General features: G+C 48.0%; 2 protein-coding genes across 3 annotated transcripts in view; one reads left to right on the plus strand and one right to left on the minus strand.

Annotated features, from left to right (window-relative positions):
- LOC8051635 (TBC1 domain family member 10B) overlaps window positions 1-6,623 on the plus strand; it is a 34,918-nt gene extending 28,295 nt beyond the window's left edge. Inside the window, exons 7-10 of the mRNA XM_040217404.3 lie at window positions 37-111; window positions 833-947; window positions 3,203-3,357; window positions 5,967-6,623. Coding sequence (XP_040073338.1) covers window positions 37-111; window positions 833-947; window positions 3,203-3,357; window positions 5,967-6,065 — 444 coding nt within the window. The 3' untranslated portion in view covers window positions 6,066-6,623. The remainder of the gene's footprint in view (window positions 1-36; window positions 112-832; window positions 948-3,202; window positions 3,358-5,966) is intronic.
- A 1,303-nt stretch (window positions 6,624-7,926) lies between these two features.
- On the minus strand, window positions 7,927-26,859 carry LOC8051637 (SH2B adapter protein 1). 2 transcript variants are annotated; one of them, XM_029966510.4, is made up of 6 exons: window positions 25,855-26,859; window positions 23,391-23,492; window positions 22,659-22,774; window positions 21,538-21,608; window positions 16,286-16,656; window positions 7,927-11,407 (listed from the first exon to the last, which is right to left on the minus strand). In XM_029966510.4, exons 1-6 carry the CDS (start codon window positions 26,593-26,595, stop codon window positions 11,132-11,134), a joined length of 1,677 nt encoding a protein of 558 aa, XP_029822370.2. In that variant the 5' UTR covers window positions 26,596-26,859; the 3' UTR covers window positions 7,927-11,131. The 2 variants fall into 2 exon arrangements, with proteins under 2 accessions (XP_029822370.2, XP_029822371.2); XM_029966511.4 differs by having other exon boundaries at window positions 7,927-11,385; window positions 25,855-26,851.
- Window positions 26,860-26,998: the final 139 nt, after the last annotated feature.

Raw genomic sequence — 26,998 nt, forward strand, 5'->3', positions numbered from 1 at the left:
GAGCCTGTGATGAGTGGCGCCTATTTTCTGATGCAGGACGCAATCCAGCTCGACGGGGAAATCTTGTTTGCATTACTCAAGCGGGTCTCTCCGTCGGCCTACCGTCACCTGGTGAGTGCTTTGACGCGTTTTGCTGTGGCCTTGGGGTTGCCGGTGTGCAAAGCTCCTTCCAGCCTTTTCACTCGTTGAGTGAGGCTGCAATAGAGAAAAATGACTTGCTGCTACTGGGCCCATTGCCAAACTGGGGCTTGTGCTCTCAAGGCGCTACATTTGCTAGTGTTTGACCGGGTGTCGAGGCAGTACGGTTTCAAAAAGCACTGCCACCTGGCGGGCACCACTGGAGAAACGGTAATCACGCTCCTCGTGCTGGGCAGTCGAGCGATTGGAAGTGGCAGAGGAGAATGCAAACCAGGAATCTTGAAGTCATAGCCAAGTCATAGCCAAGTCATAGCCAAATGTGCCCAGCTGGTTTTTTTTTTTTTTTTTATTTATTTTTTGGCTTTGCTGGAAATTTGAGAACTTAACAGACTTGCAACTAATAGAGAACAAAAAGAAACCCTGCAGCTGATGGCGAAGATATTTTTTTTCTCGAAACGTGGGGTTTCTTCTAGCTCAGATTCATGGTTTTTCGGTTGTTCCTTATTTTGACAGAACGGGCTCTGGAGTTAATTATAGGGATTTATTGGTATCTTCTGAAAACACGGAACCCTAGCTTTCATATAATTACATTCTGCAACTCCTCACCCCTCATGTCATGCCCTCGAGGTTTAACAAACGACGAGGACCATGACGACGCATAAAAGCGAAATGCCCCCTCCTTGCCGTTGTGCAGAAGAAGCAGCGAGTGGACCCCATCATGTACATGACAGAGTGGTTCATGTGCGCCTTCAGCCGGACGCTGCCCTGGGCCACGGTGCTTCGCGTTTGGGACATCTTCCTCTGCGAGGGTGAGTGCGATCTTTCCAGCCAACAAACTCGTGCCAGTTCTTGAGAGAACTGTACTTTGCCAGACAAAGAGCCGGGAATAGATAGCCTGTTCGGTGCAGTGACACGCCGCAGCTCAAAGCACGTACCATATTTACTTGAATCTAAAGCGCCCTCGATTGTAACGCGCACCCATTTTTCGAGGTTTGAAAAAAAAAAAAAAGAAACGCGATGACCTCGATTTTGTAGGTTGGATACAGAAATTAAACTTTTTTGCACTTGGAACAACGAAGGTTTATTCCAAATGCTTCAGTCTTGCAATGAAAGGAACGGCGCTATCTCTCGTCGGCAAGGTCGTCATCACGGCGACGGTCCGGTGCAGCGCCCGTGGGGCGGTATGCATCACTCGTCATCGTTGTCGGACGACTCCTTATCGCTGTCAGCGGCCCAAAGCATTTCGTCTTCGGTGCCGTCCATAGCACTAGAAATTCCGCACTTCTTGAAGGCCTTGATAACCATAGCAGACGGGATCTTTCGCCCATCACACGTGATGCAGCCCGATTTCATCGCTCTCCGCACACAATATCACTTTTCTTTTGAATCCAGCATCATGAGTGCGGAGTGTCTTTGCAGTGGGAACTTCCACGCCGATACGAACGCAAGAAACACGAGCTGGCTACACTCTAAGCCTCTCAGCTTCTCAGTGTGTAATGGAGTGGCCATTTTGAAATGTCGATGGCGATACGGTAGCGCAGTTTTGGGTCGCACTCGATTCTAGCGCGCATGCGATTTTTGGACCTATTTTCCCGGAAAAAAGATGCGCGTTACATTCGAGTAAATACGGTAGATGAAGGTTTGTGCTGCACGACCCAGAGACCCCGGGTTCGGTCCCCACCTCCTGCCCGTTTCAATCTGGTCGAGCGTCGTAATATTTCTTCGGGGGAAATCATGCATTGCTACGCCGTGGTGCGCATTATGGAGCCCGGGCTAGACACTGTACTAAATTTCTCACCCAGTACGGAGAGATGCCGGATGCCCGTCGGGGCCGACTAGCTTTTTGCCGTCTAAACGTACAACGCAATTGGAGTTGCTTTAGACAAAGAGGTCCCGTAGCTCACTACCCAGTGAAACCGTTGGATGTAATACTGCAAGAGCTTGCTTCGTTCGTGGTACAACTCTTTTGAAGAGCACCGAACAAAGGGGTCGCTGCAGACATTGTTTTATTAATAACCCTAGTAAATGATAACGGTGCTACCTGGAGGCGAGGGGTGCCGAGCTTTTCCGTCTCAAGGAACCTCTAAACCGCATCGAACGACAGCCGCCCCGTCCCAGTCTTGGCGTCGATGCAAGACTCGTTCGAGCTATTTACACCTCCCGCACCAGCTACGTCTTGAGCGTACTGCCATATTCGATTTTCAAATGCAGCCTATCTTAAAATACGTTCCAGAAGTTCTAAACTGCCCCGAAGTAGCCCGCGGTAAAGCGGTGCAGAAGCCTTCAGCCCCTGTAAACAATAATACGTATTCTATACATGAAGTGTGTGGCATCGACGGGTGGCTCAGATCTGCTCGGGGATGAGGGTGAGCAGTCTGAGAAGCCATTTTCTAAATGGGTGTGTCGGTGCAGCGTTCTTCTTCTTATCGTAATATTCCCGAGAGATACCCCACTCCCGAAAGGTAACCCGTCCATATTTCTGCAATGATTTTTTTTATTTTCTTCAAAAAACTTTGAAAGATAGTTTATTTTTGGTAATTGCAGATTTTTGGCGAATTGTTACCTTCGCAGAAATGGTGCTACTTAGCCACTACGGGAGATAAGCAAACATTGCTGGCTAAGAAAGACAGTCACCTTTTTTTTTCTTTTTTCACAATGAAAGTTTTTTTTGTTTTTTTCACCCGATTTGCTTTTGGTATCAGGTTGGCCATCTCTCGGGATATTGCGGTAGGCATCTTTGATGGCATGACTTGAATATGTGGAAAACTTGTTTTTGTCGTGAAAACACGTAAAAGGGCAACTTCCTCGTAGAATCTAGGGGTAACGCACGTCTGAAGTGGACGAGACACGTCGTCAAGGGTATAATGTTCGCGCCGGAGGTGGGACAACCGCAGCTCCTCCCCACTGTCTCCCCTTCGTCGTTGAGCGTCCGCCGCCCTTTCGAAGCCCTCCAAGGTATTCTTCTCGGAGTCCTGCCCACGGAGTTCCGTCATCGCTTCGTCTGCGCGCTCGGACGGGAGTTCCGGTCGACCGGTGCGTGAGCCTGTCCTTCCCTCCTTCCCAGGGGTGAAGGTGCTTTTCCGGGTGGCCCTGGTGCTGCTCCGGGGGACGCTCGGGGGAGGGGACGTGGGCAAGCGCTACCCGGCCATGTTCGAGACCCTGGAGGCGCTCCGCTCCCTGCCCCCGCCCCTACTGCGGGAGGACTTCCTCGTCACGCAGGTGGGCCTTGCTCCTCGTCCCAGTTTGCGCAAAGCAAGAGTTACTATGCTTCTCTTGTTGTCGTCGGAGTAGAATGCGTTCGCGGGCTGGATTTAGTATGACAAGTGTCGGTGTAACGAAAAACAGTTAATGCACTGGCCAAGGCAACATAAAGCGTACATAGCCCCGTAGCAGGCAATTCGTGGGTGCACGAAGCACATGGAACCTTATTTATTCATAATTATACTTAATCATAATTGGACATTCACCGAGCGGCGGCGCAGCGGGAATCGAACCTTCAACCGTGCAATCCGCAACCCGAAGCCTTTTCTCAGCCCCACGGGGAGGAACGAACAGGGCCTCGGGCGGCTGGAGCGAGCATAACTCAGGTGTGCCTGCAGTAGTAGGCGATAGGTGGCGCACGCAGCTGGCTTCCGAATGACGACACATTGCTCCCCAAGGGATCTCACGACGTCCCGGTTGCGAAATAAATTTAAACTTGTCTCAATCGTTCCGACAAATCTGGGGAGTGCACGAGCCTGTCAGTCACATCCGCAACCACCCAAGGGGTTCCGTAAACGGATGTGACAAATAGTAATGCCCGTAATGCATATACGAGACATTTTGTGTTCCCCGAGTTAATCGGAACGATTAAGCGGGTCTTTTTCTACCGAGAACCAGTTGTAGGAATTCACTTTTCGAAGAGATTGTCGCTATAGTATGCTGTAGGGATGAGAATAGCGGGACAAGCCCCTCACACAAAGCTCTCTGCTCGTCATAATTGGAAGTTTCCTCCTCTCCAGCATTTGCTCTGCTCATGTGGAAAGAGTGGAGTGCTTTGTGCAAGGAGCCTGTCTCACTACTCTTTACATGCAACAGACTGCAGTCTCGATGTGGCCTTAACCTAATCTTTGCAACGTCCGTTTCTTACATCGTTAAGAGGGTTTGAGCGAGAGCCTGTTTTTGTGATGTGTGAATAAATGGCAGAGGTATTGTCTGTGCCCACACTTAAACAAACATAAGCAGTTTTTTTTCTCTTTTCAATGTGTTAATTTTTAAAGTTTAAAGCCGCATAAGGCTTTCTTGGCACCTTTAGTGAGAAGTTCCTGGAGCTCAAAAATGTTACAAGGACATCGCTTAGCAATAGGCGTTATTGTGCACCATTTCTGTTTTCTTATGTACCAATTTCGCGAGAAATTATACTACGGTAGTAGTATGAAAACACTGGGGCGTATGTTTGACCTTAGTATTTCGGATGCGATTAAGCTTCCTTTTTCCAACATTGTTTGTACAAGTCAGGTGAAATCAGACCACACACTATGATGCTGTCAGCATAGGCATGCAATTAGCTCCAATTCGCATTTCGTTCATTCAGGCTGGTGTCGAACACCAAATTATTGCTTAGTAAGTTTGTGCTGCATCTGCATTTCATTCTCGTATCAATAAATATCTTTTCTTATATAACCCGCAATAAAGTATTGTTGCTGGCGCCACCCTGTAGTCAAGATTTACCTTTTTTCCTTTCGTTAAACATAAAAGAAAATACTCCCAATGCTTGTCTTAATCGATACACATTTTCTACTTGCTTGCCTTTGCATGTTGAGCTGTACGACAATTTAACCGGATAAAGATGCAGCAGCACAATTAGTTCTGTGGCTACGCATCACGGACGCGTAAAGGTGCTGCCAAGCCACCTACCCTGTTCCTCTCAAGGTATCGTGCTCTGGCCGGCACTCGTAGCACACTCCTCACGACCCTCCTCCTGGCCACTGTAACCATGCACTTCCGGATGTGCAGCATCAACGTGCCCATCTTATAGAGGTTTAAGAAAAGTGCACTTCAAACACTCGGTACGCATGCTTAGGTACCCTCAGTATGCATGCTTAGGTACCCTCTAAAAGGGAGCGGGAATGCCCCATAATTTAGGCTTTGGGGTCCTCGTTACGATGGTACTTGCCATATTTATTGCGAGCCCGCAGCACCTATGGTACCTGGTTTTGCAGTATCGCGCCTGCTGGGTGTGTATAGGCCAACCTAAGAAAACCAAATAAGCTACGTCTCGAAGTGACGACACTTTAGTTATCTCGGTGCTTAAAATTGCAGGGAACTGTTTTCCACTTTCCGGAAACGTTTAACAGTCCGCAACGGAGGAAACAATATCGTTCGAGCTTCCCGATGCTGCATCTAGAAACGATAGTCGCATTTTTTAATTGTAATGGTCGACGACAGACCATATCGGGAAATCGCCAGCTCGGGGGGTTCTGATACAAAAACATCCTGAAGACACGCTGAGTGCAGGAACCCTCTCGACCAAGGAAGCTAGGTCTGGCTGGCTTGATTGAGCTGCAGCGACCCAGATTGGTCTCTCCCAAAGTCCATTTTGCATCCGTCGTCGCTAGTTTTTTGTCCCCAGGTTCATTCCGAGACGCCTTTTCCCTCCCCTTCTTAATGCACGCATTGTTTCACCCCGGGAATCCTCGAACCCTGTTTTTTGTGGCACCCAAATTGCGGCACTCGCAAGGAAATTGGGGAACGGGGCGTCGACGCTCGAGGCGTAGCTTATTTGTGGCTCTCGTGTCAGCCTTGAATCGTTTGCTGCATCCCCCGTTGTTTTGCTTTGCTGCTCGCAGTGTTGCCAGCTGGACATCACGAGTCACGACATGATGAAGGAGCACCAGCGTCAGATCGCCAAGAGACGGCTAGCCCAGCTCGCCAAGGTCAAGACCTAGACGGGGGTCGCGCACTTCACCCTCACCTGTTTCTCTCGAAATCATCAACATCACCAGTGATAGCACGCACCAAGGCAATGCGGAGGTGAGGAGACGAGGAAAGCCCCGTCCTCACGAGTCAGTTCGTCGGCAGTGTGGTGAAGTGTCGGAGTAATTTTGGGGTTGTGCCCTCTATGCGTCCAAATTTTTCGGTGGAGTGGGAGGGTGCAAACTCCTGCAGAAAGCTGCCGCTGTGGCTATTTTCATGTATTTTTCTCCTCGAAACTGTTGCACATAGAACGATGTGTATCGAGCTTTCTTTTATTTCTTTGTTTATTTAAGTATTACTGTTTGCTTGTCGTCGTAATTTGGACCTGCAATGTCATTAGGGCATAGATTTTGCAGGCACCTAGGGGTGTTTGAAGCACAGGGAACACCTATCCATATACACAAGTCTAGAGGTACTGAAATTTGCATGCAATAGTGCCTAGCCTGCATTTCGGTTGCATCCCGTTACAACTGTACGCTGCCACGGTGACGTGGAAAATGTTTTTAAGAGTCCAAGTTTTTGTTCTGCTTCGAGCTTGCCTCCAAAGTTTCCTTCTGGGGAATCGTCACTTAAACTGACGTTTGGACAGTTTCAACTACGAGCATTGTTTATTGCACTATTTTTGTGTGCTGGTGTGAGGCTAATGTTCTCAATGGCCCCAGTAATGTGTTTTGTTTACATGTTTCTCTTGAGCTGTTTCATAGATGGGAAGTTGGAAGGGAATGTTACTGTTGGATGCGAGATTCAAGCGCAAAGTTGTGCTTACACGGCCAAGAGCTTCGAGTGGGATAGAAAAATAGCCTTCGGCTTTTGTATGTCATGACCACGAACAAATTTCAATGACAGGATCTGTCGAGCTTTCATTTACGATGGTTTGGGTCCAGTATGTTCTTGCTTTTTTAAAAGGTGTACCAAGGTCTGTGACCTCCATCATTTTCAGGTCGCTGTCTTTATGTTAGGTACCCCAGGAATTAAAAAAAAAGTGCAAGTAATTAGCACGCATTCTCTCCACTTCTGTATTAAGCACGATCAGAGTTAAATACGCCTTCCGTCTGGCACGAGCGTGGCCTCGAGCCAGTAGTAGTCGGTTGCCATTGGCTCTAAGCATGACGTGTCAACTGTTTGAGAAGGAAACGGTAAAGGCCCATTCACACACTAGCAGTTGTCTGCGTTTGCTTGCATTAGATTTGTGATGTGACTGCAAGTCACTGGGTCACGTGTGCTTCGTTTGTTGCGCGGTACTCCGAGAGGTACTCCTTGGAATGGCTGCCACACTTTGTACGAAGCTCGGATGTCTCGGCGACTCACCATTGTAACTCGATGCAGGTCCTTGGAGCTTAAACATATGCTACAGTGTGACTGGTCCTTTAGCATAAAGCTCCAACACCAATCCTTTCCCTCTCCGCTTGTTCTGCTACTGCACTTACATACCCCTCAGAAACTTCGAAGATCCTCATTTGATGGATTCAAATCGAAACCAAGACATCCACAGTCTGACCGAGGGTTATGGCAAAATTTCATCTTTGTTAGCACTTGGTGAGCAATCTTTGGTTGTGCTTTTTATACGAAACTGGCGACAAGTGTGAGTGACTTGTGGGTTTTCATAGTTTACGAAGCACATAGGATTGATCCCCCATAAAATCGCCCAAACCTGTTTGGTGCATCTTTGACATCCTTCCCCAATGGCTTTGGCTCGATATCAAATGTCTGCAATTGAAATACTGCGTCTTTCGTTTGCGTCATCTTGTAAATGCCATTCAATCAGATAAGAAAAAGCATAAACCTCAGTTTAGTTTCTACTCTTTCTATATTAATGGGAATTAGTGCAAGATACGGATTTTGTTTGATATTTATTTGAAGCACTTTCACTTTCTTTCCACGGATAATGCATGTAACGGTAGACGGGCCAGTTGGCCAAAGCTGTCGGCGTTTGGTGGACCAAAGCAATTTTCCAGACAACTATTTAGAGTTGGAGCTTTCAGGTTACTGGCGAACCTTTGGGTATGCTGGTGTTATACAAGAACCAAAAAGAAGGTATACTAGAGAGCATTTGTTTGATTTTGCCACAAATGCTCCAACATTTTAGCAGTTAGTTCTTTACACCTAGCATTTTCTCTACCCTCAGAGTTCCCCCAGGTGCCACGTGCACTTGCCATCCAAGCCACCGGATAAATCTTTCCAAGCGAGCGCTTTTCCAGTCCCGAGCCTCGCAACGAAACATTGCCTACCAACCTCTGTCGGAGATATGCTACAAGAATGTGCTCAGCTAGGTCAAACTTGCTTCTGCGGTATGCTGTTTATAGGAGGGATGTTTTTCGTGTAATATACGCTATGTTAGGTTTCCCACGCCAGTTACACTGCTATGTCTTGTTTTACAAGTTCATGCACAAAGCTCCGACTCTTGCCAAGTTGGCGATGCACAGTCACAGTTAATCAGCATCTCTTTGAAAGTTACCATTAGAAGTATATTTTTATAGGCAAGCGAGAAAAGAATGAGTGAGGGTTGAGGGTTCACTTCAGAATGCTACCTTAGACACCTCAAGTTTGGGGAGCTTTCATTGGCTGTCTGTGATGGGCCCAGCAGTGAAACTGCAATAGAGCAAGGGAAACAAAATGTGCACAAATGTCATTGATCATGTCTGTTAGTGATTGGCAGGCTAATCACGAACGGAAGGAACTGACTAGAAGGGGATTGACCGAGCATAGGTTACCCCGTACCAATAAGGCTGTGCTTGTTGACCGTCACGTCCCCACCTTTTTATGCTGCTGCTATGCAAGACAAATCGAGTTTTGTGTTCTGCCTACATTCCTGTATTGTGTGCCGTTACCGCAAGGTGCAACTGCTGTGCCGCTTGCTCACTTTGTCTCGTCTGCTGTGGCCTCGACCAAATTGGCTTCCTGCAGGGTACTACTATTCCAGACTGTTCTTGCACGTCTAGTCGTCGTCGGATGAATTTGCTATATGTGACAAAAGATGGCTCTTGAAACGACAATCTGTTGCTTTGAGACACTGCAAATAATAAGTGGAAAATAACTACAAGTGTTACGTATCCATCTTCAGTAGGTGCTTTATAGTCTTTTGCTTTGTACAGGTGGGATCTTCGTTTTAGGTTTAGCATTACGGAATTTTGCGCACATCCTAAAGCAAGCCCAATACCATAGCCTTTAACATAGTATAGGTAGGTGTGAGAGATCCCCACATTAGCGCTTCTGTTCTACCTTGTCATTTTGTATTTGTTTCGGGGTGTAGCACACATATCAGTCATTTATGCAAATTGCACAAGATGGTCTGCAAACTGTCCAGCTTAAAGTATTATTTTAATTATTGTCCCCTTGCCACATTCTTGACCAGGTCTGTTGGGGAGTGGGCAAGGGTCTGCCCAAAGTCAACCTGCACAAGAGTATTTTTGTAAAAGTGCCTCACTGTCGCCCTCGTTGTGTTCACAAACCTGCTCTGTTGTACAAGTGAAGACAGTAAAACCTTTCCTCTAAAAAATTTCACTTTTTTCACGGTGTCCTTCATTTGCAACATTTGTCTGGCAAACAGAAAAAATGACAATCTGGCAATTTTAATGCTTAAAAAAAAAAAAGAAAAAAAAGAAAAACTGACATTGAGTCACACACAGAGGTACTCGGCAGAACTGGAGAACACGCAAAACAGACAATGTCCACAAGCACCTGTTGAGCAAGCACGCAATCCTCCAGACGTCGAGCAACACAATGACTTTGTCTGCAATTCCCTTTTTTTTTTTCGTCTAAAATGTTGTGACTGACTGCAAATTTAAAGGGAAGCTTTTTTTTTTTTTTTCTCTTACCTTAAAGGCGGAACGATTTTGCCGCGTTTCCAAACAAGCTCTGCGTAATGTCTGCTGCAGCTGTGAACTCGATGTAGTGCGTGGGATGGGGGAGCCTGACCTTCCTCTCCGTGGTACTAGCAACATGACCCATCGCTTCAGAGGCTTGAGCCTTTCACCGTTCACTCGCTATTGGTGCATATGCTCGCGTGAAGCTCTTCCTCCTCGTTCTCGTTTGTAACGCACACCCCTGTATACCACCTCACAGCGTGGTTTTCTTCCGCAAGAGCAATTTACTCATCAAGCTCGTATGGAAACGCGACGATGACTGGCCAACCGCACTGCACAACAAAGCGGCGCAGGGTTCGAGCGTCTGGGCACGTTGATGCGCTCCAGTGTCTCGCCTTCGTCTTCCTTTTCACTTCGCAGACCTCGGCTCTCAATGCCACGAGAACCGTCTCCCATCTGGTGACGTATCGGACGACTCCCAGGAAGTGTGGACGATGCAAGTCGGTTCTTGCGTCGCTCCTCGCAGTAGGACCTTTTTCCCCGACGCGAGGTTCCTCTTCGTTTAGCAACCCGCCGATGACCTCGCCGCAACATTGCCGGACATAGCTTTCGCAGAAAAGCAGTCGCTCTAATTGCAGCGGCGGCGTCTGCAAGGCGCTTACGGCTTTACGACTACGAAGCAAACAAATGGTGGCACGACCCACGTCGAGCCCACGATGCCGACATTCCCACGATTGTTGTTTCCTCTCTACCGACGGCAACAAGGAAGCGGTGAGAAACCCGACGGCCTCGTCGGCACGCGTCGCCGTTCACTTTGTCGAAGCCGCAATGTTTTTGACGCCAGCCTGCGGAATTGACGACGATCGTTGTCGCCGCAAACATCGACAGCGGTCTGGAAGCGAGGAAGCGGCATCCGCGTAGTCTCCCGACGGCGGGTGAGCGACCACTTCGGCTGCCTGGCGCTTGGAAGTGGTGACGGCTATTTTACAATTGTGGTCGTTGCCCGACGCCAACGTCGGCAGCTCTCGGTCGAGCTTCTCGGGAGCAGGCGTCTTAACAACAGGAAGGTGGCGCCGCTGACCGCTCGCGGCGATCGAGAATGACGCCGGCATCTCCAAGATCGCAGTTGCCGCTCGGCACGAATGTCTGGTAGAAGGCTGCTCTCAGCCGCTTCTCACACGAAAGAATAGGTGTTCTCGACGGCACGCCCGTGCGTTGGATGCGTGGCCTGGAGGTTATCGAGGGACGTGGAGCGCAGGCGGACAGAGCCGCCGTACGTGAGCAGTTCCGGGGCAGGCCCCCCCGGCGCGTCCCCGGAGCCCGGTGAGGGCGTTGCCAGCACGAAGTCGGTCAGGGTGACGTCGGAGGCTCCGCCGGACTCCAGCGGGATCGGGTGCACCCGGAAGTGCTCCAGCATGTCGAAGATGGTCTGGAACCAGAGGTGCTGCACGCGGCACTGCTCCTCCGGGTTCAGCGTCATGCGCAGGTGCTGCGAGGGAAGGCGCGGGAAACTGGGGCCAAGTCCAAGGTGCAGAGTGCGACGCAGTTAGTGCAAAAGAGCAGCCAGCGTTTTTTGTTTTGATGATGACCGCTGTTGACAAAATTTTGCGGCAGATCCTCGGGTGCAATTTATGCGGGGTCGTCGCGGTGCGCGACATCATGTGACATCACGACGTCGTGCGACATTGTGACGTGGTCATGCAATGTCGCGTTACTCCGGGGTATCTAGCGAAAAACTTTTCTACCTAAATTTAGTGAAGAAATTTCCCTGCATTCCACGGAACGTCTAAGCCAGGCGACTTTTTGGCCTCACACTAAACGCCTTATCAATTGAGAATCAAAAGAACCAATTTTGTACCCCAAGAGGAGGAAGACCTATTATATATTGTGTATTTTTTGTTTAGTGTTAAAACACTTTATATCTGTTAATATTTATATGCAGTGACATTGTTTTGTGTTTTCTTCTTTGTTTTCCCTTACGCGTTTTCCCGCTAAACTTTGCATGCATTCCTCCGCCACAACACTACATTTAGCAGAAACATTTCTACACTATATTTAGCAACAATATTAACCCACTAAATTTAGCAGGCAAATGTCCGTGTGCAGTGTGACTGTTTGTAGCATGTGCGCACCACAGCGGAGAGCACCTCGGCCGATGCCGCAGTCCATTCATAGGACACAACGAGAAACCGGGAAGTTTTTGTCTTCGCGGGTGAAAGGCTGTTTAAGACTGATTTATAGTATGGTTGCACATGCTCATCCTGGGTACTAGCTTAGGCAGTAGAAAAAGGTTTCACATCAATGCCCGACATAACCACGGTAACTGTGTCGTGCAGTGGTAGTGGACAGCAGTTACGGTCAGTGCCCCGGACTGACCACTACGGTAATTGTTTGCACAAAGCAAAAATACAGCATTGCCCAAGATGCACTCTCGGAGAGGACGTGTGCGCACTGAACGCCCCGAACAAGTGCCTACCTAAAGAACGGCAAATTTCTTTTGACGTAGAACTATGTCTCACTCTGCACTTGGAAGGGGGTGCAAAGTTGGGAAGTTGATGTCACGAGAACTTGGTCATGGAAGTGACGTCTCTCCAGTATAAGTCAGGCGACGTCAAGTCACGTGACCCGACGCCATGTGATATATACACCAATTCAGTTTCCCCGTCATTTTTGTCGAGAAAATTGATGTCACGTTACCTATACACAAATTTAGTTCCTTCGCTAAATTTGATGGGAAAATTGATGTCACGTGAACTGTGCACCAATTCAGTTTGCCCGCTAAATTTGGCAAAAAATTTCATGTCACATGACCTGTCACCACATCATCTATACACCAATTAAGTTCCCACGCTAAATTTTGCGAGGAAATTTATGTTGCATGACGATGCCACACGAACAACACACAAATTTAGTTTCCCCGCTAAATGTAGTGGGTCACGCGAGATAAAGATTTCCACCAAATTTAGCGGGAAACTTGTATAGGTCACGGCACCTCATATATCACCCCCATTCTCTCACCTCTTGTGTCACCCACACATAGTTCTACGGAAATTTATGGCAGCATAACACACCTACAGTGTAGACCGCATATAACGTATGTCGCGGGGGTCGCGAAAATCTGCACTATAAGCGGTACCGCGTAATAACCAAAACATAAATTTTTCAGGCCAAAATACATGCCATGAGACAACTTACCTTTGTAAAAGAATTCATTTTATGTTAGACAAAGAGGAGTCTTTATTTCACCAGACTAGTACACTTCTCTTTTAAGTGTGTCAATTTTGAAAGAAATGAGCGACTTTTGCCTGGCGTAGCCTTTTAACGGCGTCGCTGGTTGCGGACGGACGTAGCGAACGTTCAGGATTGCTAACCCTGATCACTTTTCTCCGGTGATGAAGACGCGTGAAAATTCGCACCCTTTATACGGTACGCGCCAGTAATACCTTCAACTTTAGCACAGGCGTGAAATGCTCCAAATAAGAAACCCGGGCGATGTTCGGAAACACAAATGCTTAGAAAGCACCACTGTAGTCGAAGTAAACAAACACGACGACACGGGCGTTTCTGCCGTCTTGAGAGTGCCGCCACGACATCGCCGCACGAGTAGGTGGATCCTCCCTTCTAGTACGTGCTCGGTTATCATAGCGGCACACAACGAAAATTCACAGTCAAGGATAGCGCTTTTACGCGGAACGATCGCAACCGACGCCATGTTTGCGGATAGAAGTTGGCCCGCGACCGGCATGCAACGCGCGCGAACACTTCTCCTCGACCTGCGATTGGTCTGTCGTTGCGGTTGTTTCCAACGCCAACGCAGCGGAGGAACCCTCCGTCGCTATGGCAACTGAAGCCTCTCTCTTCGCTTCTCTCCGCTTCTTGGAGCCACGACTTCGAGCAACCTCCTTGCCCCGCGAGTGCCGCTTGGGGCTAGCCAGACTAGCGCCGTTATCTAGTGTCGCACAGGGAAGCGTGCTGGCTGCGCCGGTCAATCGCCGCAATCGGCGCACTGTTCCAGAAACCGCACTATAACCGGTATTTCCCTTCGCGCGCCTGCATTTTAAGTGGTATGTAATTACATGGAGTTCTATGGGAGGCGAACCGGTGGTTTAAAAAAGCCGCGTTATACCCGGTCCTGCACTATAAGCGGTTACGTTGTAAGTGGTCTATACTGTATTCCACAAGCATTTTTTTTAATGTGCTTTGTATTTTTAACGTCGCATTATGTCGGAGACAAACGTTCGACGCAATTCCAAACCGGACTGCTCGGAGGGAAATGCTGGGACACGACTCGAACATACATCAATCCAGCTGCACTTCATTGTGCCACAGTGCTATTCCTCGGCCGGTCATGTTCGAATGAGGAAATCTGAAACTCGTGAAGTACACAAAAGGACAAGCATATGTTCTGGTATGATAACCGCCGCATAATCAAGCCCCTCTTGCCAACCCCCCTTTTGCTGTGCAGGAATGGGGATTCTGTAGCAGGGTGGGAACTGTGTATTGTCAGAATAACTTGCGGTCGCCGACAAGGCGAGGACGGCAAGGAGGAGCTTCGGTTGCTCCGCCTCCAGCGCGAGTTTCCTACCTTCGACAATGCGTGGGTGTCTCGAGCGCATGCGCGCAGCCAAAGCTTGGCAGAAAGCACGAGGTGCCTGCTGAAGGCCGGGCGTTCGAAAGACGCGCCGCCGTCCTCGTCCTGTCAACGATTGAAGTAGGCACAGATTCACCTTCAAATGCTGCTCGTTGAAAGGACAAAGTCTTATCGCACCTTCGTTGCGTTCCACAGAATACCGTATTTACTCGCACAATGAACGCACTCGCGTAATGAACGCACCCCCCAAGTCGGTTCTCAAATTTTCGACTTTTTTTTTCACTCGCGTAATAAACGCACCCCCAACTAGGACGTCAAAATTTTGACCCCCCCCCCCCCCCACGCGCGCGAAATGAACGCACTTTTTTATCCTGGTGCAGCGAGGTCGCAAATGCATGGGCAGAGTGGGCGAACAAAACGCCTTGCAAAAGGCGTTAAAAAAATTCGCAAAGATCTAACGGAAGCAAGAAAAAAAAAACATGGAGAGGAGCTTTTTTTTTTTTTTTTTTTTTGCACAGCGCAGTTCGCATTCTAGGGTTCACGCGCCACTGCGCACAAGGAGGTAAGAAAGAGAAGCGGAGAAGCGCTCTTAGCGAACGAAACAGCTTGCGAAAGGCGGCAAAAAGAAAAAAAAAAAGACCCACCGAACTACGAGAAAACAAAAACAGAGAAGCTTTTTTTTCTTCTTTTTTTTTTTGCGCAGCGCAGTTTGGTTAAGGGGGGGGGGGGGGGGTCGCGCGCCGCGCGCAAGGAGGTAAGAAAGAGGAGCGGAGAGGCCCTCTAAGCAAACGAAACAGCTTGCGAAAGGCAGCAAAAAGAAGAAGAAAAAACCTCACAGAACTGAGAAAAAAAAAAAGAGGAGCTTTTTTTCTCTTTTTTTTTTTTTTTTGCAGCAGTTTGGTTACGGAGGGTCGCGCGCCGCGCGCAAGGAGATAAGAAAGATAAGCGGAGAGCCCTCGTCTAAGCAACGCCTAAGCAAACAAAACAGCTTGCCAAAGGCGGCAAAGAAAAAACGAGGAACTAAGAGAAAAAGAAAACAAAAAGGAGTTCTTTTTTTTTTTTTGCTCAGCTTAGTTTGGTTATCGGGTCCGGCGCCGCGCGCAGAGATAAGAAGTTACTTCGATTTTTCAGGATAAAAGGTCCGTTCATTATGCGGGCAAATACGGACGCAAAAATTTTACAAACATTTTACTTCGCGTAATGAACGCCCCCCCTAACTTTGCATCGATTTTTCGCAAAAAAAAGTGCGTTCATTCTGCGAGTAAATACGGTAAGCCAGGCGGTTTCTCGGCCTCTTGCTAAATGCATTATCAATACGTATCTCTACGAGACGACCGAAAGAAAGAAAGAAACAATTCCACACCCCCAAAAAAAGGGAGAGAGTTAGAGCTATTATATATACGCGCAATCCACTTATAACGATAATGACAAAACCCGTAAATGCATCATTATGACCGATCAGCGTTGTATCTGGACTAGAGACCGACTGTTTCTTTATAAGTGAACTGCACCGCAGGGTATTATTTTGTTGAATATTAAATACCGCTTCGTTCTTCCCCCGAATTCCTGCAGTGGTGTGTTTGTCTCTTTCTATCCTTTACATTCGTGTTTATTTTCTAGCTGAGACTTAACCTACTACTTCATATCTGTCAGAATTTATATGCAGCAATATTTAAAAAAAAAATTTTTTTGTGTTGTTGACTTGAACGGGAGGGAACGGGTTCTATTCTGCGATGCGAGTCGCCTCCCACCTTGTCCTCCCAGACATTTGTCCAATGGAAAAGAGTTTCCGACTCACCTTTGCCCTGCCCTGGAAGTTGAAGGTGAGCACGCACTCGCCCTTGCGGGTCTCGCTCTGGCGCACCAGGAACACCCCGTGGCCCAGGGGCCCCTCCCTCAGCACCAATTGGGCCGCGTCGCTCCTTGACAGGGTGCCGTGGAACCAGGGGTACTCCCGTAGGGACTGGTACAGGTCCCCGCCCTCTCTGGCCTCTGGCTCGCAGAGGACACCCCCCGTCGTGGGGGGCGACGCCCCGGAGTCTGCTGTTGCAGCCCCCGAGGCGGCGACGGGCGATGCCGCCGGGGCGATTGCGGCAACGCTGTCTGTGCCGGAGCGGGGGGTGCCTGCCGCGGCGGGTTCTCCGACTGCGGTCGCGGACTCCGCCGCTTCTGTGGTAGGACGGTGAAGACGGTCAAAATGTTTGTTCTTTAAAGCGTGAAATTCTTTTACAGCTGTTAAAGGGGTACTCCGGCGATTTTTTGAGCTACCTCAACTAACTATGTTTTCTGACTCCCCGGCCTTTAACCTTTCCGGTATGCTATTTAGTATCGCGAAATTCATAATAGTTATTGCGAAATCGGCAAATGAAAATGATGCAAAAACCAATATTCAAATATACCCGCACTTTTCGGTGCCGTGACGTCAGTGGAAGGCAAGCTTGCCAGTCGAGCGAGCAGTCTAAAAAATAGAATATGCCAATCATTTGTTCCATGCTGGAGTGCGGGGACTGGAGCGAGCTTCCAAAGCATTCATTTGACGCCATGAAACTGCTTTGAATCAGTTGGGAACAAATTCTACAGTCCAAAGAGTGAACCCCTACACTTCCACTGACGTCACTTTTTCATTGTTGCCAGTAGAGACTTTCAGTTTGAAAAACACGGTGAGGACCAAAATTGTAAATTCAATAACTTCGTGAAAAAAAATTATTTTGACCTAATATTTGGGACACTATTTTGGCGATGTTGTTCGGCGAGTTTAGCAAAATTTCAAGCTAATCGGGGACCATGAAGAAATCGCCGGAGTACCCCTTTAAAGGGATTGTCCGGTCAAATTTTGTATTTGAGAAAGCAATTCAATATCATTGTTATTGCCTCAAGACCCATCGTACTTGCAATATCTGAATTTTATATGCCCCTTTATAAGAGTAGAGTCCTGCATATCCGCGGATATCTGCAGTAAACTGGTGGATGCGAATAAAAATTAGACGGATTTTGGCGGATTGCGGATCGGATGCGGATGTCAGGGGCTGCAGATGTGGTTCCCGTCAAGGTCGAGATCCCGCTTATGCAGCAATCGTCTCACAGAAGAGAGCTACAAGCTGAGCTCTTAGCGGACTGAAGGCTCGTAAGCTGAAGTGTGATGCTGTGCCAACAATATTAAACTACGTCTATCCACTCCTCGCCCAAATCGGATCAATCAATTTGATTATGCAGCGAAACCGAAACCAACAGCTAGACCAGCTGGAAACGATACCAGAAGTTGTATTTAGCACGCGTGCAGCCAAATTCTGTTTGACCCGCATGTGCAAATAGAGCGTGGCTACGATGCACCAAGCTTGTCCAAGTCAAGTGACGACATGCATTTGAACGATTTGCCGTTTGCCTTCGACCCGCAGACATCACCTCTGAGGGAACGACCCGCAGCCTTATCACCGATCCAGTGGATCCGCAGAAATGCGTACCTAGATGCTGCTTCGTGTACCTAGCTGCTAAGGCCCCTCTTTGCTTAGCAAGCGCTCCTAGTTCGATTGGCGGTCGTCGCAGTTGTGTTTGCGCGAAACGGCATACGTTTGCTTGAAGAGAAGAGAATAATAGAACTGTATTTCAGTAGGGTACAGCCTAGGAGGCTATATAATTCGAAACAAAATACAAGACATACATCAACCAATGCTTGTTATCCCGACCATGCGACAAACCTTTGTTTTGTGACGTCACGCAGCAGCTACGGACGTCAGCCATTGACGCTGACGAAATTTGGGGTGCAGTTCTGTACATAGCTCATGAAAGGTTTAATTAATAACGGGAGATCATATATCAAAATAAAAATGATGTTTGTGTACATGAAGGCTCCCTCGATGTAACGAGCTCAAAAACTTAAGTACTTCTGGTTTCAACCGGACAATCCCTTTAAAGGCTAGTTTCCCCAGGATCGTGTTTGCTGGCAAATAAATGTTGACACAACACTCCGGACAGCTATTGCCATCTATGAGCGACGGCGGCAAACAGACAACCGGCTTTCCAGTTGTTGCGTCGCTCATAGATGACGGCAACCTTTCCAGCCATTCCTTCATTCCCACCATAGTACAGCTTCGCTGGTCTTCCTTCTTCACCAAAACAAAAAAAATGAGACTTTTTTTTTTTTTTTTTTTCACTTTTAATGTTGCAAGACGTGATGTGTATAACACAAGCCTGAAGATGGAAAGGTTTATCTAGTTTTTCGTCACTTGAGTACAGGGTACGGTATGATTATGTTACACAACCTCTCGTGCACCCTTACGGCCTTTTAGTTACAAGCCGAAAGCCCCTTGGTCTTGTTGAGGACCCGGCCACCTGACACGGGGACGCGTCAGTCTTCTAAAGCGGGGGCTTACAAAAAGGGCGTGGCGTTTGACATCGGGTGTTTTCGTGCACCACCCGCAAAAGGCTGCTGGAACGCAATAAAATCTTGCATCTTACCCATTTTTGCTGCTATTTGTGAAACCTACAGCTACGCAGTGGTGAGGCATGACAACTATGAAGCCAAGCCGCGGGAATAGTGGAGGGAATCGAGCTGAGCCAGCACTGTCCAAGCGGCTGAGCTGACGAAAGAGACCCCAAAAATGGCGCCTTTCCTTTCCTCCTCTCTCTGAGTTGGCGCATGCACCCAACGATCTCCAAAAAACGTCGATAGTCGCAGTTCTTTCCTATCGCGCGTGGATTAAAGTAAAAACCAATTTTGACTGCAAGAATCGTTTTTCTTTTATTTGTCATACAATTGACGTCTTTGGAGCCTCCATACCACTCTCAACTCGTGCACTGCCCAACAAATCACGTGCGCAGTGACGCGCAATGGAGAACGATGTCGCGGAATTCGACTTTTCTTTATATTTTTAACATAAACTCTTCCAAATTTCAAATCCAATTCGCTGCCTCCCACCAGAGGGGTTGGGCTTCACCGCTTTGCACCGAAGTGCTATAGTCAGTTACAGGTCAAGAAGGTAGCGGCAAATGCCCCTCAAAGGAAATCAGATATCCCTCCCCCACCTCCGCATCCAATAGCGTCCCACCGTTTCCGTGACGTCGCGGCCAACGCGCGAGGAGGGTCTTGCCTTTCTGTACATATTTGCTTTATCTTTCGACTTTGACTTAGCATTGTAGAAGCCACGAGAGGGAGATTAGAGTTGTCACCCACCGACGGAAACAAATACGACTTTCGGGGATTAGCTTCCCCCCCGATGGATACAAAGGCTGCTTTCAGGGGCTCGGTTCCCTCTCCGATGAATACAAAGCTCGCTTTCTTAAAAAGTGCGATCGGAGACAAGTGGGAATCCATTGAAGCGGAACAAGGAGCGTTTCTAGTGAACTTTTTTTTCGACTGCGGAGAGATTTGAAACAGGCGCATCACGCTTGTGGGAGGAGCTTCTCCTACCTTCTTGACTTGTAACCGACTATAGGAGCAGTGGCCGACGCAGGGGAGTGCATCGGTTAGTGCGATGGGCTTGGAAATTCTGCTCAGTACTATTACCGATCTGCCTTGTTCTTTGGTCTCGATTGTAGGTTCACCTCAGATTCTAAAAAAATGTGCCAGGAAAAAAAAGAAATGTGGGTCTATATTTTAAGAAATGTGGTAGTCGAGGTAGTTTCCTGCAGCTGTCTACCGAAAGAGCGGCAAACTTTGACTGAACTCTGGTTCCGACGCCACTGAAGAGTGGTGTCACATTTAAACTGGAGACTTTCATAATTTTTGTCGGTGGTTCTTGGTGAAATTTATTATATAAAAGTGTTGAGTTTGGCAAATTCATAAGACTTGGGGCATGCATTTTTATTGATGGAGGACTTAGTGGATATCTTTGTTTTTGCTGGCATTTTATAGCAATTATATTTACGGGCTATCGAGTGTCAAAGGAGGAGGGGAGTGAGGCTTTACCAGACTGAAGTGTTGTGCTATGATTCATGATTCAACCAGAGCCTTATTTCTAAAATGAAAGCTCTGTGCTCCTTTTGCACCCTTTTTATTCGTATTACAAAAGGTAATATGTAAGATGTTCAAGTAGCAAAGAGGAACCCTCGGTCATTATCTACGGTTTAGCAATGCAGTCGCTTTTTTATTTATTTTCAAGCAATGTGCAAACATATGTTGGCACCTGCTCCAAAAGCGTCAGTGGTTGCTCCAAACCAATATTTTGCCTGCTACAGAACCTGCTCCAAAAGGTCAAATGCCACTTCCATCACTTTAAAGCAAAGCAATATACATGCATTAAATGTGAATGAATGTGGTATCCCAAGAGAGGCTGCCAATCCTACTCAGCTTATAACCTTTATAGTGGCTTGGAAAACAATGAAGAGTGAGGTGGAAAATTGGGCCACTTGGTACACAATAAACACAATGAGGCCCTTAGAGTGCTTAAAAACTAAGGCACAGGTGCTCCGTGTGCTATTCCTTAGTATTTGTTTTCGAACACTATAACATAGCACAATAATTATTGTCTTCATTGAACCCTGCATATGTGAACAATATAAGGTACAGCATCAAGCTACCGTAAAATACTGCGGAAGCGCCCACGACTAACATTTCCCAAACTTGGGAATTCCACAAATTATATGTTAAGCACTTGATTTGATTGGACAAGCACCCATGTCTAGATTAACACAGTTTTTAGTGAAAATGGAGTGGACGAACCTTTCGGTATTTTACGGTAAGTAAAAGCAGTCTGTCCTGGCTAAATCAGTGCACGTCCAAACCTGAAACTTGGTAAAGTTGGCAAACAAGTTTGAATCTCAAGCCTACTAATGTGCTCACTGAGGCTTATCATCAAAATTGTCGAGAGAAACAGGCCAGTAAAACAGCAATTAGGTTGCAAGCTCGGTGCAATAAGACGGGATGCCCTCACTCTTCCAAAAAAAAGGAACTCAATTGCCACAGTTTATCTCGGTCCATTTCCAGTTATCTATGCACTCCCTTTATCCGTTTTATTGGCACGTCTTACATCGCCCTTGACATTGCCCAGCGGCCCAAATGAAGTAAAAAAATAAAGGTTGACCTTTCCTATGAAATTGGGAAAGATGTCTCACTCTTAGGATTGGAGTGTTGGTCTCGCAGCCTTGCCAAAGACTCCGACGGCGAGGTAGTCAGCCGTGGCCTTCTGCAACACATGGGAGAAAAACAAAAGGAAGGGTCTTAGAAAGTCGACAAGTGAGATAATGCAGACACTGGGGTCACTACCAAGAAACCGCCAAAGAGAACTCGCCCTCCCTCCTCCGCTGAACTACATCTTCAATTGTTAAAATATGGCCAGAGATAATAACCTCAACTACTAAAGATAAGCCTGAAAGGAATTACCCGTGACAGCCCGCTTTCTAGTCCTCGAGCAAAGCTCTAGGCTAGACTTGCTCACCCTGCCTTTCTAATCTTGTCAGTGACTATAGTGCTGCAACTTTCCACCAGCTTTCATCAATTTGTCTGACAAGAAGCATGGGAGGCATCTTCTGTCCACCACCTCATTAAAACATCCTTGCCGGGGCCTCCTAGAACCTGACACAATGTGCAAAGCGTCGTACTTCGATACCAAAACAGTTGCAAAAAGCACTCGTGCGGCTTTACGCAACAAAACTGAGCAAACATTGCGAGGCACCGACAACTGCCGTAGCAGAAAACCCGTTTCTAGATTGTAGTAGGCTCGTTCCAGAAAAAGTGCACGTTGCACAAAAGTTTAAGGTGTAGTGAACGACAGAGAATGACATTTCAGCAAACGTAGCGGCATTAGCACGCCGCCAAATTTAACTGCCTCATAATCAATGGACCGAAGATGTGCCCACGTTGCTCGGAGGTAATACATGTCTGGTCCAGGAGGCCCAAACTGCCAAAAGTAAGAAGGCTGTAATACCGGAAAGAGTAATGTAAAAAAGATCCGTCGCTGTTTTCCCCGAACCGAGTATTTACGAAAAAGGATCGTGCGGACCGTTGCCTCTAAAATGTGCTTTGCTGAAATTTGTCGAGGCGATCCGAAGGCAGCGCGGCTAATGGCACGCAGCTGTCGCACTTCCGTGCCACTACACTACGTAAACAGATAGACATCCTGACAAGACAGAAACAAAGCTGTAGCGGATAATCACACTTAGGCACGAATAAGCTTTATAAAAAGCTATGTTGGCTGAAAAGTTTTCAGCAGAGACAACGCTGACTGACGACTCACACATTGTCTTCGGAGGTGTCTCCCAAGTGCCGCATGCAGTAGCGGATTGTGGAGAGCCATGACTTCATGCTCTCAGCGTCGTGCGCTTCCACGACATACTCGACATGGTGCTCTGCCTGAAATTTTAAAAGGTTGTAGACTCAAGCAAAAACAATGTCCAAAAGTGAAAAAAATTGTATCCAAAATTTGAACTATTAAGATAGAAAACTTCCTGTAGCTCGAGCCTCACAGTGAAGGAGATAGTTTGGAAACAAAAAAAACGAGCCATGGTAGTTATGAAAGGAACCGTGTAACTTCTGTCAGAAAGAGTAGATGGTATCGCGTTGTGAAATAGCAATTTTTGGTAGATCATGTCTGCGGGCAAATAAGCAAGACATTTTGATAACTTCAAGCAAAATATGCAACTTGGAAACTCCCGATCCCCGAATTAAAGGGCGAAAACCAGACCGTTCCTCAAATTTTGGTTTGTCAAAACAGAACTTGACGTTTGCTCCCCCAATTTCATTATGTATGAAACCCAGAAACAAATACCCCTGCAAAACTCTGTCGACACACAACGCGGAAGGACGAAACAATGTAATGAAAACATGGCGCCATGAGGAAATGCAAAGAAAACAAGGAATGTGAATTACTTTTAGCCAGTCCTCAGAATTTTGACGTGGCTTCGAGTAACTATGTTCCTGTACTTTAATAGATGACAATTTAGAACATGACTAGTGATGGTGGGCTTGCCTTGAGCACAAACGTGTTTTCATGGTCTGGCATTTCAAGGGCCGTCGTTTCTCGGGCGTCGTTGATGAGGAAACAGAAGACGCCACTCCGGGGCTTCACAGACTGCAAACGTAACGGCCATAACGCACATTTGAGGATGCACATTTAAAAAAAGTTTTCATTCAATAATTAGTATGATGCTACCTACAACACCCATAATACGCGGTACAAATCTTGCTAGGCCCGCTTCGGACGGAGAAATTAGTCGCGTAATTTTGGGGTTGCTAGCGAGTTGTTCTTTAGATGCTCGTGCTGCGACAAAAATTGCTGGGATCGGTTCGAGCACAGCCGAGTGTCAACTCGGACATCCGAAGGGGCAGCAGTCAATCGGGGACGTAGTATTTATTGACTCCTGCGGCAACAACTGAAGATGACGTTTGGCTTGAATTGTTGAGACTGTTAAACGGTTGCCACTTTCCAAAATTACAATTGCAATGACTAACAAAAAAGGTAGTGAACAGTTCCCGCACCTGCTGCATATAAGAGTGGGAGGCCTGTGTCACAGCTGATGCAACGTCGAGACATTGGGAAACGTTACTTCATCAGAAGCTGGCCTTAAGGCCCGTTCACACTCTTGCAACCGAGTATGACCGAGAGAGACGAGACTTGTTAAAACCACTTAAAATTTCTTGGGACGAGAGAACACACTGGCACGCTGGTGCCATCTATGCAGTGACCCTGAAACTGCATTTCACAAGAGCGAAGGTTTTGCGGGATTTCCGAGGTCAAATGTGCGTAATACTAATGAGAAAGGCTCGTTTATAATGTTGAGAAAAGTTTTCAGAGCCAAGAAAGAAAGGATAATGTGGGAGAGAAATAGAAAATATGCCGGACCGCCAAGTTTACACTGCTACCCAATAGATGGTGCCAGTGTGTCCTCTCGTTGCAAGAGGTTTCAAGGAACCTGGTTTTACGAGGTTGCAAGAGTGCAAACGGGCCTTTACGACCGAATGCCTTACAACCTCTTATGACGAGAGAACACACTGGCACGCAGGCACCATCTATTTGGTGACCCTGGAACTGCATTTCACTAGAGCGAAGGTTCTGGGATTGGAGAGTTCAAATGTACTTACTACCTAGGAGAAATGGTTGTCTATAACACTGACATAAGTTTTTCAAGCCAAGAAGCCCACTCCAGAGGAGGAAATTTTAGCAGAGATTAGGGTTGCCGACAAGTTGTCGACTGCTGCAACACAAATTGCTGCCACCAATCCGGACTGAAACTGCAGAGTTGAATTGTTGCAACTCAGGAATGTCTGAAGTTTTGGCAAACATCTGGAGTGCAATATTCCTACGCGACTGCCGTAGGTGGTTAGGGCGACGATATCTGAAGACAAGGTTTGATTTTGTGCGGAGTTGCTACGGGATCGTTTTGGGTGCCAATGGCTCGAGAGGGACGAGTTAGTATTGGCAATGCTATGTAATATAAAAATGCATTCTTGGTGCGCAACTTTGCACAAAATAGTGAAAAGGAATTACATTCTTAACAGCATCGATGACAAAGCATGCTGCAACACCGTTTCGGTGGTTGCTGCCTGCGAATGAGTTACAGCTGCCGTAACAGTGAGATCTTGAGAAAAGTTACTCCTGTGAGGCTGGCGTTGACAGTAGCGAGGGTCTGAATTAGATCCAAATTAGAATGAAGCTTTCACGCAACAAAAATTTTCCAAACCGTAGCATTCAATGTAGCCTATCTGATTTCGCTCAGAAGAATTTGCGATAAGCAACTGATTAGATGATGACACTACTCGACTAGGCTTCAAGCTTTCACGACAAATGCCCAAATTTGTAATCAAGTAAAAAGAAAAGGAATTCGAGCCTCCTGGTTTTGCTGCATTAAACTTCAGCAGAGAAGTCTTTGCCCTTGCCTTCAAAAGAAAAGAAGATAGCCGCGGCGCGCTTCAACAATCGGCAGCAATGCGGCCTCGCTTCCTTCGAAGATAATGCAGCCTCGTCGGCTCTCCGAGCGATACAGGGCTTGCTTACGTCACTCACGCACTGTCAACACTTCGCCCCTATCCCCCCGTGTACATTTGTCGTACACAGCCCGAACAAACAATACAAAAAAAAACTTTCGTTAAAACGCAGCAGAGCGCCCAGCCGATAGCCCGATCCGATCAGCTGAGTGCCAGACCGGCATGAACACGCGATCCCAACGTACGCCACTGACACACCGGAACAGTGTCGCGTCGCAGTCAAAACAATCCGAAATGGGGCGATACGACGCCGACGACGAGCGGAGCAGCGGCGGGGGAGGCTGCTTCTAATGATAGCTCTCCGGGTCACGCAGCCAGACACCACAACACACACAAACAAGCTGTCAACTTGTTTTGTGTTTCCCTTTTCTTTGCGCAAGGTGCCAGGGGTCGGCGTGCCGTCGATTAAAAAGAAAAAGAAAAAAAAAAAAAGGAAAGACGCGTAGTACCTTGGGCGGCGCGTAGAACTCGAGCAGGTAGCCGCCGATCGTCTTGACGAGCGCGAGCCGACACTTCTCCCACTTTTGGCGACCGTCGATGTTTTCGCCGCTCACGTAATTGACGACGCCTTCCTTGACGTTTTCCACGAGAATCTTGGTGAACTTGGCCTTCTCGTGGTGCTTGTCTCCCTTAGCGCGCCGCTCGTAGTGGTGGTGGTGGTGCGGAGGGTTGGACAGCTCGAGTTCATCCGAGTGCTGCTTGTGGAAGAGTCCCTTGCCCCGCTTGAGCCCCTTGAACGAGAGACGACGGAAGAAGGGTCGATGGTGCGCCTTAGGAGACGCCTCGCCCTCGGCCTCGGACAGGTCACTGTAGTCCTCGTGGTTCACTGAGAACGATCGCAGGTTGTCCTGCGACGAAGCCGCACTCGGCGTTCTAACCGCAGACCGCAGTGGTCCGCCGATGGGTTCCTGCGAGTCGCCGCCGCCGTTGGTAGACGGGGCGAGCGACCTCGACGTCTCGTCGCCGCCCCGTCGCTTCACCTCGGCCTCGTAGTGCTCGAGGAATACGTCGGCAAAGCGTCGGCCAAACTCGAGGAAGTCGACCGCCTTAGCGGTGTCTCGGTGATCCGCCACGAAGTGCTGGTAATTCTGGGCGAACTCGGCCGCTGCGACGCGAGCGTGCTTCTCGCAGAAGTCGGGCCAGTGCGGCCGCTCTTCGCCGCCGTCACCGCCGCTTGGTGAGCTGGCCATCGTCCTAGCAGCCGCATTCTCTCGTGCCGGGCGCTGTCTCGCGCGGGGCCGGGGCACTCGACGGACACGACCGCCGACGGGACGAAGATGGGAGGCGGCGGGGATGCCTGATGATGCGCGCTGTTGTGCATGCGGCCGCCATCATTACGTCGTTGTGCTGGCCGCCACTGCGCGGCCGCACAGGGTTGCACGCGCATGACGTATTTGTTTGGTTTTCTGGGTTTTCTGCAACGTTGGCTTTCTGTTTGTCTTCCTGGTGCGCTGTTCTTTTATTTGTTTTACGTCGCACCGTGCAGTCTTTGTTTTAGACTATTTTAGTCAAAGTCTCTTATGTTGCTTATGGCTGACTGAAGCTATGTAGATTCATTTCTTATATTTTTTCCCCTAGAAATGCAGCACCGGA

This window comes from Ixodes scapularis, unplaced genomic scaffold, assembly GCF_016920785.2.
Source record: "Ixodes scapularis isolate PalLabHiFi unplaced genomic scaffold, ASM1692078v2 PGA_scaffold1__304_contigs__length_218370807, whole genome shotgun sequence".
NCBI lineage: Eukaryota > Metazoa > Arthropoda > Arachnida > Ixodida > Ixodidae > Ixodes > Ixodes scapularis.

Coding starts and splice junctions, on each gene's coding strand:
- LOC8051637 (XM_029966511.4), bottom strand. CDS start 26,595: ATGGCCAGCTCACCAAGCGGCGGTGACGGCGGCGAAGAGCGGCCGCAC. Junction 21,609..22,658: donor GACACCTCCGAAGACAATGT/GTGAGTCGTCAG, acceptor CATGTGTTGCAG/AAGGCCACGGCTGACTACCT. Junction 16,657..21,537: donor CCAACACTCCAATCCTAAGA/GTGAGACATCTT, acceptor GTCCTACCACAG/AAGCGGCGGAGTCCGCGACC.